The sequence below is a fragment of the Schistocerca serialis genome, chromosome 1 (genome assembly GCF_023864345.2).
Source record: "Schistocerca serialis cubense isolate TAMUIC-IGC-003099 chromosome 1, iqSchSeri2.2, whole genome shotgun sequence".
Classification (NCBI taxonomy): domain Eukaryota; kingdom Metazoa; phylum Arthropoda; class Insecta; order Orthoptera; family Acrididae; genus Schistocerca; species Schistocerca serialis.
Genome location: NC_064638.1, coordinates 609,132,277 through 609,153,907, shown reverse-complemented (window position 1 = coordinate 609,153,907; position 21,631 = coordinate 609,132,277). Strand labels below are relative to the sequence as shown.

The 21,631-nt window shown below is 40.4% G+C and overlaps 1 protein-coding gene across 1 annotated transcript in view; it reads left to right on the top strand.

Moving 5' to 3' along the window:
- LOC126477717 (cullin-4A) overlaps positions 1–21,631 on the top strand; it is a 109,947-nt gene that overhangs the window by 36,546 nt on the left and 51,770 nt on the right. The window contains exons 4-7 of the mRNA XM_050103640.1: positions 1,146–1,334; positions 1,506–1,652; positions 1,796–1,982; positions 9,600–9,792. Coding sequence (XP_049959597.1) covers positions 1,146–1,334; positions 1,506–1,652; positions 1,796–1,982; positions 9,600–9,792 — 716 coding nt within the window. The remainder of the gene's footprint in view (positions 1–1,145; positions 1,335–1,505; positions 1,653–1,795; positions 1,983–9,599; positions 9,793–21,631) is intronic.

Genomic DNA, 21,631 nt, shown 5'->3' with positions numbered 1-21,631 from the left:
CACGGTTTAATAACTTTAGAGAATCTAACCATTAATGAGTGACTTCAGCTGGATACAGGATACCAAAAGAAACTTCCTGGCTGTTAAAAAATGTTTGCAGGGTTGGTGCTTGAACCTGGTACCTTTGCCTTCCTTGGGGAAGGCTTGTATTGACTGAGCTGTCCAAGCACAACTTGTGATCTTCTCTCACAGCTTAATGTCTGCCAGAGGCTCTTCTTCTACCTTCCAAACTTCACAGGATTCTGGAGAAATGGCTTAACTGTAGCATAGAGGATTGTTTTTTCCAAGTGTGCTAGTCCTGCAAGGTATGCAGGAGAACACCTGTAAAGTTGGGAAGGTAGGAGAAGAGGTACTGGCAGAAGTAAAGTTGTGAGGGTGGACCTTGTGAGTCTGGACACCTGAAGAAACTAGAAGGCACTCTTTCATGCTGAATTGAGACAAGTGTCAAGGCTAAAGGCAGTGTTACACGGTGTTAGCGTGATTTCTTCTGTGAGTGAATTGTTTATCTGGTATGCTTATTATGTATCTTAGGGTGAATACATTTAAATGTTTGTGGGAAGATTTTTTTTAATTTCTGTGTAATTCCGGACTTAGGAGCTGTGTGAAGACCATTTGCATACCAGAATTATTTTATTTTCGAAAATAACCTGTATGCCTTGATGTGTGTGTTGTCCTGTGGCCACTTGGTCAGTAAAATTATTTTATTGTATTTTTTTCATCTGAAGCTCTAAGGCAATATGCCTATTTTACATCAGCATATCAATTCTTTCGTAAATATGTATTACGTATTTTAATTTTATCTGACGTGTTCCTCATTTTTGAAAGTCTACTCCTTATGGATCCACAAAAAGAGTATCTGATCTGACCTATTTTAATAGTCTGTAATAATTATTTTCTATTTCTGTCCTCAGTTTAATAAAAAATTACATGTGATGGGAAAACTTTGAACAAATTGTGTATGTGAAAATTGCATGTGGTTTCAGATACTAACAGATTGGCTGATCATTCTGTATTTTCCGAAGTAGTACATATTTGTTTTTACAGTGCTTGTCATCAAGTTACCAGCAGTTTTCATATGGTTTGACATTCTTTCTATGGCTGCTGTATGTAATACTGATAGCATTCTCCTTTTGTTTCTTTACTAGGGATATGGGCCTAGACTTGTTCCGTCAGCACATAGTCTTAAACACTCTTGTGCAAACAAGAACTGTGGAGGGCCTTCTTATGTTAATTGAGAAGGAGAGGCAAGGAGATACTGTTGATAGGACACTATTAAAATCATTGCTAAGAATGCTATCAGATCTCCAGATATATCAAGATGCTTTTGAGAGCAAGTAAGTTTCTGAATTACTAAAACATTTGCTTCTCTTGTACCTACTAGAATACTCTTTACTTGATGTAGATTGTATTTAGAAAAAAAATAAAAAGTTGCAAGTTCAGTGGAATTAGTAAGAAAGTACCAAAGTGATTGCTGGATTAGGAAATAATTTATAAAACACTCATAGGTTCCTAGCTGCGACAGACAGATTGTATGCTGCTGAAGGGCAGAGATTAATGCAAGAGCATGATGTTCCTGAATACTTAGCTCATGTTGATCAGAGACTCAAGGAGGAGATGGAAAGACTTATACACTACCTGGACCCATCAACAAAGTAAGTTTATTAAATATCAGGGTGGTACTTAAATTGGTGTGTTTTTTCTTGCACGTGTTGTTTGTTTGAATACATTAATGATTTAATAAGGAAGATAAGAAGTGTTTGAAATAGCATTTTTAATTTATTTATCAAATCCTTAGGTGGCAGCTTATACATACAGTAGAAAAGCAGTTATTATCGGAGCACTTAAGCAGTATTTTACACAAAGGACTGGATAACTTGTTAGAAGAAAACAGAGTTTCTGATTTGACATTGCTGTACAGTTTGTTTACAAGAGTGAAAAATGGTTTAGTGGAACTATGTCTGAATTTCAATACATATATCAAGGTTAGTATTAATATTTATTTTAGTTGCTAGATATTGTCACTCTCTTTCATGTGTGCTTCGCATGTTGTTAAGTAATATTTTAATGTATCATTTAATGAAACTAAAAGAAAGTATAAACTTGTCTTTGTACAGACATATTTGTATTGCACAATCTAAATCAGCTGGTTCAGTTACAATGGCAATGCCATGTAAAGACAAGAGAGATATACATATTTTTTAACATATTGAGAGATAAAACATTTTTTTATTGTTTGCTCTTGAGGTTTGATGTAATATGCAGAGCTAAATTCTCTCAGTTATAGCACAAAGTTGTTCTAAGGATCGTGCTCATTCTTTTTAAATTGTCTGTCATTCCATGTTGTAATCTTGTGATATCAGTATTCTGAACTTCCTATTCCTCCCAGGGGTTCAGGTTTTCGCCACTGGAATGCATCATTATCCTGTTTAAAACCAGTGGAAAAATACTCTGGTCGGAGCACAAAAAAGGTGAACGTGTTCCTCTTTAAATAATTCTGACAGGAAAGTGGGGGACGAGTTACCCAATCCTCACTCCACCTTCCTCACCAAAAATTTTGTTATGCGAACATATCTACGCTCTTTTAATGCAGAACATTCTAAATCTCCCCCAGTCTGTATTTGTAGTCCAGCCTTCATACTCAGTGTCTGCTTCTCACTGCTACTGTCTGTGTATATTGTCTACCACACTGTCTCGTCCCCCCCCCCATCCCCCCACACCCGCCTTAGATTTACAATACATCTCACTGCCACTGTCACCCTTCTTATTTTCTTTTTTTTCCGTTCCCACTGTCACTGTCTCCACTATGCCTCAGCAGCTTAAAAATTCTGGGGCCTAACTTATGTTTCTCCTATAACAACGTTTAAAATTTTGCTCCAAAATGCGCCTTCTCGTATACCTGTGTTTTGTTTAGCTTGGTGATCTCAGAACCATAGCACATGACCGTAAAACCCTTGTCATGTGTTAATTATATCAGTTAAAACTACACTTATGCCTCAGGCCAGATATTACATGCATGGTTTATTTCCATGAGTATGGTGCATGATTTATTTCCATGAGTATGGTAACTGTGAACATATGGATCTCTGTCATGGATACTGAGCTCAAAAAAGGTACAAGGTTATCTGAGATCATCATCGTTTCAACACATGGTAAAAATTTCGACAATCTGTCATGAATAGAAATTATAGAAGTGGCCATTCCCACAATTTGTACTTTTTGTGCCTAAAAATCTTGATTTTTCAGGGTTTTCTCGGGAACTACTCATGACAAAATGGTGCTTTTATAAGGTACCTAAGTTTTAATTTTGACCCTGTACTGCAGTACAGCGACAGTATGCCCATTCTTCTGATAGATATTCAAACAGTCTCTAGACCAAGGGGTATCCAAAACACTTGACCCCATATCTCTGTGATCGATAGAACCCGAGATATGACTGTGTGAAGAACTGCATTTTCACCTGCAGCTTTTTAGAACATAGTGGTACTGATTTCAGATTAGGTGCATACATATCGGCTCACAATGAACAAGTTTGATGTGAATTGCCAATAGGCATTGTTCTCTCTTCCTGCAAAGTTCAGTGGAATGAAATTAAAAAGTAATAAGTAAGCAGTTGCAGGTGACCAACTGTATTGGTCACTGCTAACTGTAGTTTCTCAGTTCTGAGACTATAATTCCTCAGGTTTGAGAGAGGATGTGCAATGTTTGAGAGAGCATGTGGATCTTTGTGATGGTGAATGAATAGGTTTTTTAAATCAAAAAATTTTTGGTGAACTTGGAAAAGTTCCTAAACACGTGTACAGTATTTTTTCCCCTTCTTTCTGCTTGAACTGCCATATAAAAAATTCTTTTCATTTTGCCCAGATTTTTTTGAGAATGGTTACAGAAACAAAATGTTTCATTCACTAAAAAATAATAGGGGAGAGGTATATCATTCCACCATTTATAAATTAATCTCAGTGGGTATGAAATATCAAAACCTGTGCGTCCTATGCAGTGTTTGCTGACGTGTGAAATATTCCTCCCACTATTCTTCCCAGCATGACCAATCTTGATAACAGTAATTAATTCATGAGAACTGAAAGTAATTAATTCATCAGAATTGCAGCATGCTATATGACTTCTATTCTGTTAATACTACAAAGTCACTACACTGCTCAGTAGACAACCATTCATGATAAATGCTAATATATTTTCTTCTATAACATTAACCGAGGAGGAAAAACACTACGTGTAAAATAACCTTACAAGACTCCTTCCAGTATGTTTAGTGAGCAAGGTTTGAGTCCATTCACTTTTTGGCCATACAGGGACATGTATCATGTTTTAAGGTTAGCAATGTTAAGTATGTAAATACAATTGAATTCAAATGTAGTTTCACAGTGTATGAGAAGGTTGTAACTTGGTTTTAGGTGTAATTTCTGATGTAAACAAATGCATATATCAACTGCATGGGGAATGGTGCACGGCATCAGTGGAGCTAAAAGTAAGCGCATTATGCATATAAAAGTGGGAAAAAGGAGTTAAAAGTGACAGAATAAAAGTTATGTGCACCTAACTATTAACTAAACATAAGTGTACAACCAGAGAAACATAGTGGGTAAACGAATTTTAATTTTTGTGGGGCAGCTGCAGCATTCAAAATGCAGTCAACAAAAATGTTGTCTTGATAAAGATATTTGTATTAAGCCAGCTGAAGGTAAGTAAAAGTCTGGAATGTCTTGGCATACATTAAGCTAAATAAAAAGTGGCTAGTTGCTTTATTTCTTCAAGTAATTTAATCTATAGTCATGAAGTTAAACCACCATTATCTTGGATAAATCAGTGTCACTTCAGACGTTCAATAAAAATCTACGTATTTGGAATCTGTGCACAACTGCTTAACTACTACCAATAGTGTGAAGATTAAGTTTTTCTGAATGTACTTATAAACTCAAAATCGCGTACGCAAAAATCTATAATTAGTACTACTTTCAGATTATGTGTAATCTGAATCGTCATCAAATACTACGCTTTCACCATCTGTAGACTCACCAAGGACTTTGTAAATCATTTGCTCCAAACATTTCTCCCATTCATTGCACATTTTGAACACGAAATCAACACAAAAGCACACAAAACACATGAAAAGGAGAAAAATCAGACATCAATTAACGCCTATGAAGCAAGCGACAGTAACGAAGGTTTCATAAAACAATTTTTGCGGTGTTTGTGCTACTGCCACCTAGTGGTCATAGTAGAAACTACAAAGTCTGCTGACTTTACATATCGTTGCAGAAATCGTAAATATATATATTCGATAAAAAAAAAAAAAAAATCGTAAACAGCATGACATAGTACGTCTACTGCACATCCTCGTTTCCCACAGTCAGTATAACATTACTTCAGCTGCACGTTAAGTGTAAATAATATTCCACATTTATGTACCCTCTAAGACACACCACAAAGGGATCATTGGAATGGGATGAAAATCAGTAGATGTGATGTACATGTACAGACAAACAAATGATTACAGTTCCAGAAAAATTCGATAATTTGTTCAAGGGAAAGAGCTTCACAAATTGAGCCTGTCAGTAACATGTTGGTCCACTTCTGGCCTTTACACAAGCAGTTATTAGGCTTGGTACTGACTAACAGTTTTTGTATGTTTCGTGAGGGATATCATGTCACATTCTGTTCAATTGGTGCGTTAAGGTTGTCAAAATCCCGAGCTGGTAGGAGGGCCTTGTTCATAATTTTCCAAATGTTCCCAGTTGGGGAGAAATTTGATGACATTGCTGACGAAGATAGGGATGACAACCAATGGGTCCTGCTATTGAATGAAATGGCATTCCAACCATCACTTGTGGTTGTCGGGCCGTATTGTGAGGGATGACAACCAATGGGTCCTGCTATTGAATGAAATGGCATTCCAACCATCACTTGTGGTTGTCGGGTCGTATTGTGAGTGACAGTCAGGTTGGTATCCCACTGCTGTCTGCACATCTTCAGCCTGCACTCTCATTGACTGGAGTAGAATTGACTTCAGTTGATGAGTCCAGCTTTGAATTAAGCCCCGATGACTTGCAAAGATGTGTCTGGAGGTGCACAGACAGTGGTGGGATACCAACCTGACTGTCGCCTGCCACACGGCTCGCCAGCTAGAGGGATGGTCTGGGATGCCACTTATTTTCATAGCAGGACCCTTTTGGTTGTCATCTGCAGCACCCTTATGGCACAGCAGTAAGTTGGCGAATTCTACATCCCATTTTGCTCCCCGTCATGGCAAGCCATCCTGCGCTTACACTTCAGCAAGATAATGCCTGTCCACACACAGTCAGGTTAGGTTGCTGGGCCTCTCCCCAGTTGAGAACATTGGGAGCATTATGAGCAAGACCCGCATCCATTTCAGGATTCTGATGATCTGATGTGCCAGTTGGATAGAATTTTACAAGATGTGCCCCAGGAGAACATCCAGCAACTCTATCAATCAATGCCAAGCCCAATAATTGCTTGCATAAGGGCAAGAGGGGGACACCAACACGTTATTGACTTGCTCAGTTTGTGAAGCTCTTTCTCTTGAATAAAGCGTCAATTTTTTCTGAAATTGTAATTGTTTGCTTGTCTACGTATGTACATCACATCTACAGATTTCCATCCTATTCAGATAATTCCTTCATGGTGTGTCTTTTTTTATTGATTTTAGAAAATAGAGCAACACTCTTATTTTATTTTGTTTTATGGATATGAATATGACCAAAGTTGGCTAAAAGTAGCTAATTCTCTGAACTATCTTGTGATTGTACCAGTAAATAAAGGTTTTTGAAAAGCCTCTGTTAATGTTAAGTTTTCTGAGATAGGGTAAGGATTTTTTGACAGTTCAAAATTCTTGCATGTTGGTGAACAAGGAACCATCTCAGCTGGCAGCTACAGTTTGCTAGGAATTAATGCATTTTTTTCCTTTTGTGGTTTTATTTACAATTCGTCTCAGTTTTTTGTTCAAGTGACATCGGGCTGTGGTCTTGCTGTATAACAAATTACAGGTGATGATTACTGACAAATTTACGAGACACTGAAATATAAACATCTCACTGAAATTAGCATCCCACATAGTTTCAGCTGTTAACATGCTTTTAATTTGGTTAATCCATCCTATGTTACCACATTTTTGTCCTTTCAATGTATTCTTGTATCATGGTGGCCATTAAAATAAATAAATTATTTGTCTCAATACACTGTTGAATGCAGGAGCAGGATTGGGTAAATTCGCATCATATTGTTCATTCCACAAAATAAAGGGCATTTTTCCACCAGCTCCTTGTGCTTAAAAGCTTCTGTTAATCTGTGAATCGAAACACACCCCTCGTGCCCCCCCCTCCCCCCCTCCCCCACCCATCCAATACATACACAAGAAAGAAAAGAGGAACTTATAGGAAGGAGTGTACAAAGAAAACCTGATGTGTTTCAGAGCCAAAAGTTGATTTTAACTCTTGATTTTCTTTTAGAATCGTTTAATTAGGTAAATGTTGAACTATTGAAAGGTTTTCCAAAATGCAACGTTTTTGGTGGTGAAGACTGGTTTGATCAGCTCAGCACACAGGTTTATCCTGTGCAAGACTCTTCATCTGTAAATAACTACAGCAACCTACATTCATTTCTTTTGGACAAGTTGTGCAATAATCCCCCCTCCCCCAGTTTAATTCAGTACCACCTCCTCCTCTTTTATTGATCTACATACCTAACCTTAAGCATTCTTCTCTGCCACCACATTTTAAAAGCTTTTATTCTCTTGAACTGCTTATTGTCCTTATTTCACTTCCAAACAAGACTATACTTGAGACAAATGTCTTCAGGAAAAGACTTCCTTGCAGTTAAATTTCTTTTAGATATTATCAAATTCATCTTTTTCAGAAACACAATTCTTCCCGTTGCCAGCCTCTCTACTTTTGCTGTCATTAGTTATTTTGCTGCCCAAACAGCAAAACTCATTGTCTACTTTTAGTGTCATTTCTGGATCTTAATTCTCTCATCGTGGCCTCATTTTATTAGAATACATTCCAATACCTTTGTTTTGCTTTTGTTGATGTTCATCTGACAATCACTTTTTTTTTTGCTATCTTTGCATTCAACCAATCTTCCAAGTCCTTTGCTGTCTCTGACAGAATTGCAATAGCTTTGGCAAACCTCACAGGATATGCCTAAACTCAAATTTGCTTTTTAAATTTCTGATTGATTTCCTTTATTGCTTGATGTACAGACTGAATAACACAAGGGATATGTCACTATCTTACTGTCTTCTCAACCAAAGCATCCTTTTCATGATCCCTTCAGAATCTGAGTGTATTGTGGTCAGCATTGTCAAGTTTTCTCTAAATCTACAAAGCCTATGGGTGTAGATTTGACTTTCTTTAACGTATGTTCTAAGACAAGTCACTGGGTCAGTATTGCCTTGAATGTTCCTACATTTCTCTCAAACCCAAACTGATCTTCTCTGAGGTTGGTTTCTAGCAGTTTTCCATTCTTCTGTAAACAATTAATATCAGTATTTTGCAATCCTCACATTCTAAACTGACAGTTTACCAATATTCACATCATTCAGCACCTGCCTTTTGTGGAATTTGAATTATTACATTTTTCTTGAAGTCTCATGGTATTGTTGATACAGCCATGTTTACATAATATTTTTCAAGATTTTTTGGTGATCACTCAATTGCATGTACAATTTCCTACTTTCTTCATTGTTCCCAATATTCATGTTGATGTCTCAGTGGTAAATCCAGGATGGAAAAGTGATTTCCATAATGATAGCAAATATAATCAGAAGCATGTGAGGTTATAAGCATAGTGAAATGTGGTGAAGAAAGCTCTCTCTCTCTCTCTCTCTCTCTCTCTCTCTCTCTCTCTTTCTCCTGTTATGATTGAAGTTAAATGTGGAAGAACACAGATGGCCTTCTGTGAGTGCATTACCAGTTGCAGAGGGCTTTTTAGATACTTCACAGATACGTTTAGAATTGGAGAGCAGCATTGGGACAATGCAAAGACATTGAAAGCATAGTGACCATACCAGTTTTGTTTTTATGCCTGTCAACCGCTCAGCACAGTTATACAGAGTGTAATAACCTTTCCGCCTTCCATTATTTAAATTCCTTCTATTAGGACTTCCCAGTATTGTACACCAACTTCTCAAATAAGGTAAAGTGAATAAATAAACCCACTGGTCTTGTAAATTAAACAATATGTATTATGTAGATGAAATAGTTTGAGAATGAGTAGCCTTTGCTAATGTTTATAAATATCTCTTTAAAAAAAGTAAAAGACTGGAAGAGATGGTGTAGATAATACTGGAAAGCCAGCAGTGGATCAATAGAGACGCATTATCAGCAGTAGAGAAAGAGAAGAGGGCTTTGTGGTCCAATACTTCTTGATGGCCTACCCTAATGTTAGTCACCTCCCCATGCTTTCACTGTAAGCTCAAAAATGATTTTTATTTCCAAGTGTGGCTATTGAATTTGTCATGACATTTGTTGCTTGTCCTCAGCACGGAATCTTTATTTTTTGTTACTCATACTTTCAACATGTATGTTTGATAATTTTTTGGATTAAATGTGAAAATTGTGTTGCAGAAAAAGGGAAGAACAATTGTCATTGATCCAGAGAAGGACAAAACAATGGTGCAAGAACTACTCGATTTTAAGGATAAAATGGACAACATTGTGAATTATTGCTTCCAGAAAAATGAAAAGTTTGCCAACAGTCTTAAGGAAGCATTTGAACACTTCATTAATCAACGAGCAAATAAACCTGCAGAACTTATAGGTATTTACATCATGAATTACTTAATGGTTTGTCTGTCAATTATTCATGTATTGATAAACAGTTCATGAGGAAGCTTCTTTTTTTGTGATCAGCTAGTTGTAGCAATCTGTTAATAGTTATAATTTCTTAGTATTTATTGTTCTTTTTGATCAGTTGCTCTGCTTCTCCAAGCAAACTTAATTGTCCAGCAATAATTTTCAGAACAGATCATTCAGCTGTCAGGACACTGTTGTGAACTAATTGTGTTGAAACATGGTGTTCATCAGTAAGTGCTAGGATTGGGAAACATGGTGTAGGTCAAGATGTGCTAGGATTGGGAGTCATGTCTATGTTATGCACAGAAGGAGATATTGAAACAAAACACATCAGGTCGCAGGGTGGGGGGGTTAGCGGAAAAGGAAAGAAGTTAAAAGACTGGATGTGTTAGTGGAACAAAGGGCTATGCAGTGCTGGAATGAGAACTGTAAATGGGCTAGATGGGTGAGGACAATGACTAATAAAAGTTGAGGCCAGGAGGGTTACAGGAACATAGGGTATACGAGGTGCATTCAAGTTCTAAGGCCTCCGATTTTTTTTTCTCCGGACTGGAAAGAGATAGAGACATGTGCATTGTTTTAAAATGAGGCTGCATTCATTGTCAATACGTCCCAGAGATGGCAGCACCGTACGGCAGATGGAATTTTACCTCCAGCGGCGAGAATGAGAACTGTTTTAAATACTTAAAATGGCGACATTTTCCTTACTTGAACAGCGTGCAATCATTCGTTTTCTGAATTTGCGTGGTGTGAAACCAATCGAAATTCATCGACAGTTGAAGGAGACGTGGTGATGGAGTTATGGATGTGTCGAAAGTGCGTTCATGGGTGTGATAGTTTAATGAAGGCAGAACATCGTGTGAAAACAAACCGAAACAACCTCGGGCTCGCACAAGCCGGTCTGACGACATCATCGAGAAAGTGGAGAGAATTGTTTTGGGGGATCGCCGAATGACTGTTGAACAGATCGCCTCCAGAGTTGGCATTTCTGTGGGTTCTGTGCACACAATCCTGCATGACAACCTGAAAATGCGAAAAGTGTCATCCAGGTGGGTGCCACAAATGCTGACGGACGACCACATGGCTGCCCGTGTGGCATGTTGCCAAGCAATGTTGACGCGCAACAACAGCATGAATGGGACTTTCTTTTCGTCGGTTGTGACAATGGATGAGACATGGATGCAATTTTTCAATCCAGAAACAAAGCGCCAGTCAGCTCAATGGAAGCACACAGATTCACCACCACCAAAAAAATTTCGGGTAACCGCCAGTGCTGAAAAAAATGATGGTGTCCATTTTTTGGGACAGCGAGGGCGTAATCCTTACCCACTGCGTTCCAAAGGGCACTACGGTAACAGGTGCATCCTACAAAAATGTTTTGAAGAACAAATTCCTTCCTGCACTGCAACAAAAACGTCCGGGAAGGGCTGCGCGTGTGCTGTTTCACCAAGACAACGCACCCGCACATTGAGCTAACGTTACGCAACAGTTTCTTCGTGATAACTTTCAAGTGATTCCTCGTGCTCCCTACTCACCTGACCTGGCTCCTATTGACTTTTGGCTTTTTCCAACAATGAAAGACACTCTCCGTGGCCGGACATTCACCAGCCATGCTGCTATTGCCTCAGCGATTTTCCAGTGGTCAAAACAGACTCCTAAAGAAGCCTTTGCTGCTGCCATGGAATCATGGTGTCAGCGTTGTGAAAAATGTGTACGTCTGCAGGGCTATTACGTCGAGAAGTAAGGCCAGTTTCATCGATTTCGGGTGAGTAGTTAATTAGGAAAAAAATCGGAGGCCTTAGAACTTGAATGCACCTCGTACTGCAGGGAGAGTTCCCACCTTTGCTATACAGAAAAGCAGCTGTTGCTGGGAAAGGTCCTTATGGCACAGGCTGTGAAGCTGTCATTGAAATGAAGAATGTCGTGTTGGGTGATGGGCTTAGAAACAGGGTGGTCTACTTGTTTCTTGGCCACAGTTTGTCGGTGGTCATTCATGTGGATAGACAGCTTTTTGGTTGTCATGCCCACATAGAATGCAGTACAGTGGTTGCAGCTTAACTTGTAGATTACATGACTTGTTTCATAGGTAGCCCTGCCTTTAATAGATAGATGATGATTGTGACCGGATTGGAGTAGCTGGTGGTGGGATGATGTATTGAGACAGGTCTTGCATCTAAGTGTATTACAGGGATATGAGCCATGAGGTAAGAGGTTGGTATTACAGGGATATGAGCCATGAGGTAAGGGGTTGGGAGCAGGGGCTGTCTAGGGATTGGTGAGTATATTATGTAGGTTTGGTGTATGGCAGAATACCACTGTGGGAGGGATGGAAAGGATAGTGAGCAGGACATTTCTGATTTTAGGGCACGATGAGAGGCAGTAGAAACTCTGGTGGAGAATGTAATTCAGTTGCTCCAGTCCTGGGTGGCATTGAGTTATGAGGGGAAAACTGCTCTGTGGCCAGACGGTGAGACTGGAAAGATAAGGCACAGGAGATTTGTTTTTCTACAAGGTTGGAAGGATAATTACGATCCGTAAAGATCTCGGTGAGACCCTCTGTGTATGTTGGAGGGACCATTCGTCAAAGTGGAAGTATTGCTGGTGGTTAGTAGATTTAGGGTGTATATGACCCGGGACAACCGGGAGATCCGGGAAAGACCCGGGAATTTTTTCACCCGGGAGAAAACCTGGGAATTTTTTAGAATTCCGGGAAGTTTTCATTGTTTTAGTTTTCAGTGAATTTTTTGTAATTTTGACTGGTAAGAACCGATGCTCTAACACTGTCTATTTCTGTATCCTGCTACTGCAGAATAATACTGCAGCAACATGAACAAGAGAATAAAACTTAAATGGAAAAGGAAGTGCGCCACATAAATATACACAGAGCTCATAAAAGCGCCTGCCAACAGCAAAATGTGTGAAAGGCTTTAGGAAGACTATGGAATGCTCCTTAATAACAAATTACCACCAATGAGCGTGACGTCACAATTGTTTACATTAGATTCATTTAAGCAGTTACGAGCTCATGCAATTGAGCAGTTAAGTCGCGTATGAGTAGTACCTTCTCCTGCTTCTGGCTACAGAAATGCTGCTGTTAGCGGCTGTGTAAGCAGCAAACTGGAGTATCTGAACCGGGTGGCAATTTCGGAGGGGGGGGGGGGGGGGGGGAGGGGGCAGCAATTTCATATTCTTGAGGAGAAAAACCTTGTTTCACAAAGCGCCTAGCATCTAGCACATGTTGGTCTATCAATAGTTTAGATGATTTCGAAACGCATCCCTATTGGTTTTTGAACACATTCCAAGTTGATTTCTGAATGAATTAGAAGTTGATATTTGAATGCGTGCATAGTGTACGTGAAGTCTCTGCCAGGGAATCCGTCTAGTAATAAACTTTCTTGCAGACAGAAGGGGACGGGGTTATATGAGCCAACCGGAATAAAGCCGAACGGGTGAATGTCAATCGCTGTTTGTTTATGTGATTGACTGGGTTTGCGAATGATGAGCGTTGTTATAATTACCAGCGAAATCCAGGATTCAGACTACCAGAGTGGAAATAAACTCCTAACAGGAATAACAGGTAACAGATTACGTGCATCCAAGAAAATGAAATTCTTATAGAAAATTTTTGGCCAGACCACTACACTAGTAACGGCCAGTTGTACAGACCCTGGTAGAAGCCGCCTTAGTTCTATTCTGGGAGTAGCATGGAAAACGCATAGTACGAACATGTTATAACGCCTAACCGGAGAATAATCGCACTGGATAACTAAATCAGTAATTCTGTCAGGGTTAGTAGAGTTAACCGGAGAATTAGTTTTGTCAGTGGTAGGAATAGTTACAGAATTAGTGATGAGAAGATTGTTTGTTAGAATGAGGAAGGAGAAGAAACGGGGACACCATACAAATTATGGAAGAATATGACGATTCCAAATTTATACAAAAATTTCATACTACTACTTTTTGATCTCATGCTTGAGAAACTGGAACATATGAATGAAATGTGAAACTATTTCCTAACATAAACCTTTTTGCTTGTAGTAGGCTAAATAGGCACTTCATATTGGTACTTCACGAATTATATTCTGTCGTATTATGAAAGTGACCATTATTACGCTAATAGTCTCACTTATTTGGCTTGTGTTACAATTGCTGCAATATTAGAAAGGCCTATTTTCTTTTATCTAGTAGACAGAGACAAAATAGGCGTAATCAGATCGAGAAACCACACCAGTCTTGGGTACTATTTGTTTAACCGGTTTTTCAGTATCAGACAACAATATTTCGATTTTTCATGTAGCAAAACATTTGACGAATTTTGATGGGGTAATAGATTCTTTCGCAGAAAGAAAAGCACGCCATGTAAACCTACAGCAACATTTAAAAAAAAAAAAAAAAAAAAAGAAGAAGAAGAAGAGGGGCGGGATGTCAAACCGGCCGACTAGAAGCAGGAGAGGCACCACAGGACGTTTTAATTTCCGCTATCCTGAGTATAGTTTTATGGCATCCACTGCAAAATGTACACATTTGAGTTCTACATTGCGAAATACAGTGACGTGCGTAGAAGAATGCTGTGTCAAGAGGCGTGGCACTGCACTTTGGCACACTTAAGACCAAATAACACTTCTTACATTTCCTCGAGTTATGTGTTTTATGCGACTCTTCAGAAAGATGTGCGCTGCAAAATGAACATATTTTTGAAAAGTTTTTTTTAGAAAGTCCTATATTGTAGATCCAGGGCTGTTGCGCAGAGCAATCTGAGTTGGGGGGGGGGTTAGGAGGCAGTCTCCACGTGATCCGTGTTTACATTTAGTGATTTCTGTGCCTGGGAGCTATCAAGTGAATACATACATTCACAAAATTATGGAGGACGAAAATACGTTATTAGTTTCAGATTTTATTTTATTTCCACCCTTCTGACAGTCAAGCATTAATCGCCTTGCAGAACAATGAAGTTATTTTTGTCGCTTTGCTAAAGAAATTCGACTTTTATTTATCATCTCCGCTGAGGCAAACAATTTATTTGAAACAAAGTGTTTAATTCCACACTATTGGCTAGTTTCAACTGTTCGTTCCTTTTCAAGTGCACGTTTTCATCTTCTAGCATGTATCGCATTATGCCATAATAAAGAACCAAACCTGAGATAATACAGTACTGGTATGCCAAGAAAATTTACATCCCAAAAACTACACTGAAAAGCTTGATATCAGATCAAGGTCTACTTCTTTTGGAATCTGGATATAGGAATGTGCACTTTAAGGCAAATTACTCATTTCAGTATGGTTAACGAAATTCCGACGCTCTTGGAGTATCCTCTGATGTCTTGTTTCTTTTATGACATAATTTTAGATCTTTTAATGTTTTACACATAGGAACATACGGGCTTCCTACATCATCGTAGCTGTGCAAGTGCGGTGACACCTCTTATCTCACTCTCTGGCAACTGCTGGAACAAACCTATTTCTAACAGATCGCAAGAAAATATTGCAGATTGTGGTTTGAAAAGCGTTATTTTTGAAGTAAATTTCCTTTTACGCAACATGAACTATGTGTGAGAATGTACGATGAAGTTCTTAAATCACAGAACGTTTGACTCTCATTTAAAAGTCAACTATTTGATGACAAGCCATTCAGAAGAATTTTGAGCCCAGAAGATCAGAGATTTATGGCAGTATTAAACATTTTACTGGCACATTTGTGTGATGTATCTTAAAGTGTAAAAGGCGCAAAAAAGATCAACATTTTATGTGAAAGCTTAGCTTCTCTTGCAGCTTATTAATCTTAGAGAGAAATATTACATATGAAAGCTTTGTTTTCTTGTAGCAACACTATGTATATTAATTTAAACGATAAACTTTTCCTGATCGTGTGTTTGCGCTACTTAACAGTGATGTTGCTATTGGCTGACTACATCAAGTGTCCTATGCTCTGAATATCCGCTATCATCGGCTGGCGAGATCACATGACATGAGCTATGACTGGCTCACAAACGCGCATCGCAATCTTGATTTCAGTGCTTCGGAAAGTAACATGCGGTGTTCGGTGGAACGCGAATTTATACTTTCATAATACTTTCGCAGCATACATGTTCCTGCACATCAAAGAACATTCCAAAACATGTTTTTTTTCCCCCCTGTGTTTCGTTTTCTAAAGTTCTGGGAAATTATAAGCCGCTATATAAAACCATAACCATTTAAATTACTGACAATTTTTACAGTTCTGAGGGAAAATATACAGTCACTTAACATGAAAAAAGTGTATTTTCACCCGGGAGAAAGTATATTTTTAACCGGGAGATCCGTGAAAAATCCGGGAATTTTTTTTCCTTGTCCACGTATACACCCTGAGATTGGATATGGACAGAGGTACTGATATTGGCATCTTTGAGGTGGAGGTCAACATCTAGGAAGGTAGCATAATGGTTGGAGTAAGACCAGATGAAGCGAATGGGGGAGAAGGTGTTGAGGTTCTGGAGGAACATGGATAGGGTGTCCACACCGTCGATCCATATCACAAAGATGTCCTCAGTGAATGTGAACCAGGTGAGGGGTTTAGGATTCTTGGTATTTAGGAAGGATTCTTCTAGATGACCCATAAATAGATTGGCATAGGATGGTGTCATGCAGGTGCCCATAGCCGTACGCTGTATTTGTTTATAGGTGCCTTCAAAGGAGAAGTAATTGCAGGTGAGGATATAGTAGGTCATGGCGACTAGGAAGGAGGTTGTTGTTTTGGAATCCATCAGGCATTGGAAAAGGGAGTGTTCAGTAGCGATAAGGGCATGGGCATTAGGGATGTTAGTGTAAAGGGAGGTGACATCAATAGTGATGAGTAGGGCACCATCTGTTAAAGGAACAAAAATTTGGAGAGTCGACGGAGGAAATGATTGGTATCTTTTATGCAGGAAGGTAGATTCCAAGTAATAGACTGAAGGTGTTTGTCTACGAGGGCAGAGATTATCTCAGTGGGGATACAGTAACCAGCCACAATTGAGCATCCTGGGTGGCTGGGTACTGCAGATGTAAGGTTAGTTTGCGTGTTGGTGGATCTGGGGAATGATTGTGAGGCTAGGATCATGGTTATAAAATTCTGGAAAGTTAACGGGGTGATTTGGGGTCAGTGGGAGTGGTTACAGTTGAATGGAAGAGTGAACTGAGTCAGGCAGGGTTCAAAATGGATCTGTACTTGAGTCTCTTAGGTAGGGTTGGTGGCTAAAAAGTGTTTCCACTGCAGAGGCCGGCAGAAGGAGAGAAGACCTGCATCACTGAATTTGGGAGTAGGACAAAAGGTGAGGCCATTGGAAAGGACTGATTTTTCTGTGAGGCTATGGCTTTTGGAGGAAAGGTTCATGATTGTGTTCCAGGTCTGTTTAGTTGATTTGATTTGGTTTTAACAGGGGAGCTAAAACAGCATAGGTCTAACCCACTACTGTCCACACCAAAACTTAAGTTTATTGTGTGGTATCACTCCCTGTATACCTAGTAAAGCCAACCAGTGCCCTTAAATAATGCATTGAGTCCCTCTACCATTTTCTGTTAGACACAATTTCTTCAGGTCTAATTGTCCTGAAGATTCTGTATCTTTTACTCTCCAATGCCGTGCATTCGAAGATTAGGTGTGATGCAGTTTCTTCACCCTCATCACAGATCCTACACTTAGGGTCCTCTTCCGTTATACCCATTGTGTGTAGGTGTTTTTAATTTCCATGGCCGTTCGTCAGTCCAATCATGAGTTTGGTCTCTTTCCTGTTCAATCCCAGGATTACAGAGCTTCTTTTAAAACATGGCTTGGGCATCTTTACCTTACCATGTTTTTGTTTATGGACCTTATTCCAGTATCCTATTTGCTGTTTGGTAAGCCAGTTCTGTAGTTCTAGTTTGATCACAGCCTTGGTAATTGTCAGGACAGGCTCCAGTCCAATAATTGGAGTTGTTGACCCCATCCTAGCCAATCTGTCGGCTTGTTCATTGCTACAGATCCCTGATTGGCCAGGGATCCACACTAGGTTTACCCTATTGCTTCCCTCTAGGTCCACCAGAGCCATGTGGCATTCTACAACAATCTTAGATCTTGTTGCAGGAGCTGCTAATGATTTCAGGGCTGCCTGGCTGTCTGAATAGATGTAGATGCTATGATCCTTGTAGCACCTATGCATATTCTCCTCCACACATGCCTTGATTGCAGTGATTTCGGCTTGGAATACGGAGGCCAGTTTTCCTAGAGAGATGATGCCCTCCAGTCTTGGCTGAACACCATACACCCCTGCTCCAATGCCTTGGTCTATTTTTGACCCATCAGTGAACCAAATGATGTCCCCCGTACGGTGTCGAACTGTTTTTTCCCACTGCTCCCTGCTTCCAATTCTTATATTGTAAGGCTTGTCGAAGCAGTTTGGAGCTATTATGTAGTCGTCAGGCGTTTCCCCAGCCATTCCTATATTTACCTCACTCACTATCTTAGTGTGTGATTCTGGATATCCGAATGAAACCCAGTTTTAAGTCTGTGTGCCCAAGCTGCTGCCTCCACCTTGACTCAAAGGCGTAGTGGAGCATGCCCAGCCTGGCTTCCATTCCAGCAGTTGGTGTGCTGCTAATTCCGCCTGTTATGGCTGAGGAGGCCAATCTCTGCACCTTAGCAAACTCCTTAGCTGCAACCCGCTGTTCTACCTTCTTCCACCACACTCCACACTACGGCCCCGTAGGAAATCCTAGGCCTGACCACTGTGGTGTATGTCCAGTGCATACCTCTGGGGCTTAGGCCCCAGTTTTTGCCACAAGCACTTCTAATACTCACTAAAGTACTTTTTCCTTTGGAGCAGAAACTCTTAATGTGAGGGGTCCACGCTAGCTTCTGATCTAAGGTTACCCCTAGATATTTCACTATCCCCTTCACAGGTAGAATTTCATCGAAGAGCTTTAGATTCCAACTTGAGTGTTGAATATCTCTCTTCTTAGGATTAACCCTCAGATCCTGTTTAATGCACAAATTTTGCACAATGTCCAAACCTCCTTGTGCCATATTTCTAACTGTCAGTAAATTTGCCAAGTATTACTATGACAAGGTCATCTGCATATACTTGGCAGAAGCATTGTCTGGAATTTAATTCCTCAATGAGCTCGTTCACCAGTAGATTCCACAATAGAGGGGACAAAACTCCTTGTGGGCAGCCTCTAGTGGTGTTAATTACCATCTTTTCATTCGTCCTGGTAGCTCTACCTTCCTTCCACTAAGCATGGCCCTGGTCCACCAGCATATAGTGGTCCCCAGGTCATGCACCTCTGCTGCCCTTACCATGGAATCGAAGGTCGTGTTACTGAAGGCCCCCTCGATATCCAGGAAGATTTCAGAGGGGAGATTAAAAATCGTAGAGAGAGACCAAGAGATGAATACACTAAGCAGATTCAGAAGGATGTAGGTTGCGGTAGGTACTGGGAGATGAAGAAGCTTGCACAGGATTGAGTAGCATGGAGAGCTGCATCAAACCAGTCTCAGGACTGAAGACCACAACAACAACAACATTTCTTGGTAGTGAAGTGCTTTCTCCACCTTCCCGACGAGTTGGTGGAGAGCTGTCTCAGATGATTTACTTGGTTGATATGCATGTTGGTTTGAATGTAGAGGGGCCCTTCTTAGCCTCCTCTCCCCAAAATATACATTAACCTGTTTTTCCATTGCTTTGAAAATGGAGAGCAGACTGATGGGTTTCATATCCTTAGCCTTGGTATGATCAATTCTCCATGGCTTTTGAATGAAAGCAACCTTCACTGCCCTCCAAGCATTGGGAATGATTCCTACTGCTAGACTAACCCTGAGTAACCTGCATAGGACTCTTACGAGATTCTCTCCGGCCTGTTGCAGGAGAGCTGGAAAAACTTTATCTGGGTCAGGTGACTTGAACAGTTGGAATGTTCCCACTGCCCATTGGATTTTATTAAAGTTCACACACTCCTTGGCGCATTCCCATTCCTCTCTTCAGGTGCCTGAGAACCATTGTCTCTCTGGGATCACATTCTGGTCTGTGTTGTCCGGCAGAGCATGTTGAGGAAAGCGAATTTTGAGGAGCAGTTCCAGTGTATCATGTGCTATCTTTGTATATTCCCCATCCTACTTCCTCAACATACCTCCTGGATTGGTTGGTACTCTAATGAAGATTCTATGAAGTCTGGCTTGAGCAGCTGTGCTCGTCACTTCTTCACAGAGTGCCTTCCAGGAACCCTCTTTTGCTTGTCTGATTGCAAGGTTGTAGTTGACAAGGACCTCACGATATTTTGCCCATTGTCCTTTAGGTCTCGCAATATTAAACAGTCTCCGTACCTGTTTTCTTGGCATTTCCAAGTTGTTGTTCCACCAAGGCACACTCCTATTTGTGCACTTCTTGGTGATTGTGCAGTTGTATTGATATGAGGTCACTATGGAAGAGGTAAAAGCCTCTGCTATTTCTTCAAATTCTACTGGATTCCTTATCGAGGTTTTAATTTCTGATAAGCCTAAATCGAGGTCCCTCCTATATGTCTCCCAGTATGTTTTCCTGGGATTCCTATAGGTCATGGTCTGTCTGATTCCCATTTCAACCTTGAATTTAATGTACATGTGGTCTGATGAGGATGGTCCAGCACCACATGCCATTGTTTGACATAGCTGCCTGTCATCATGGAACTAAAGGTTATGTCAATTACTTCTTCCCTTCTGCTATACCTGAATGTAGGTTCATTGCCCCTATTCAGGACCAGCCTTCCTGGTTAACTGCCATCCTAGAAATAGAGACTGCAGTGCTATAGGTCTGTTTCCCTATTTCTTGCCTCAGTTTTTTCTGGACTCGCTTATCCAGGGAGGAGGGAGTCTTTGATTCCTCCCTTATCTGCTTGCTACCTGTCTTTGATGTTGTGGGGGGTCTGTGTATCCCATTCAACCTGAGACAGTTTCTTCTTGAGGGTCTTAGGTTCAAGTCCCTTTAATTCCCTCCACTTGTCTTTAGGATGCCATTCTTTCCCTTCCTTTTTCCTCTGTTCCCTTAGTAGTTTCCTCCTCTGGTCTCCAGACAAGCCTTTGATCTTAATCTGGTCTAGCTTCTCTGTTACAGGTCCCACTTCTGGCTCAGGTCTAGACCCTGATTCAGTAGTGGAAATGCCTTCCATCGGTACTGACCCCAATGTCTGGATATCTGAGGTCTCAATTTGCCCATCATTTTGTTTTTCTATGTTTTCTTTAGTCCATATTGGTCCCACGAGATTTGGGAATCTACGAGGTCCACACCACGAATACCCCACGCTGTATAAGGCTACTTACTCAGGGAGGTCGCCTGGTATCCCTGAGGCTCCGTTTGCAACACATCTGCCCACGTGCCACGCACCCCTCGGCATGGATCGCATCACACCTTGGGTTGGGTCAGGGAGTTGGGTAGGACTAGGAGTGGATAGGGAAGATGGGACATTGTGGGACTCTCGTAGTTTGATCCATTGGCTGAGGCCTTTCAGCAGTAGGTCCTCTACCTTCGGCATAGCCCTCAGCTTCACGCGGATATGCAAGCCTCTCCACCTGCATGGACAGTGCTTTGTCAAGGTACTGTTACCCAGCGAGGCCTGTTTAGTTTCTGGATGCTGTGTGGTGATGGGAGTTTTGTGGGGTGGGGTAAATGTAGTATGGAGGGAAAGTGTTTCAATGTATGTTATGGGTCCAGGGATTTGGGATTGCATAGCAGGAGAATCTTATGGATGGAGGTTTGGACTTGATTGATATGGTTTTGCAGGACTGTGTTGGCAAGGGCTAAGGATTGGCAGAATCTGAACAGATGGAGGCCATTGTGGAC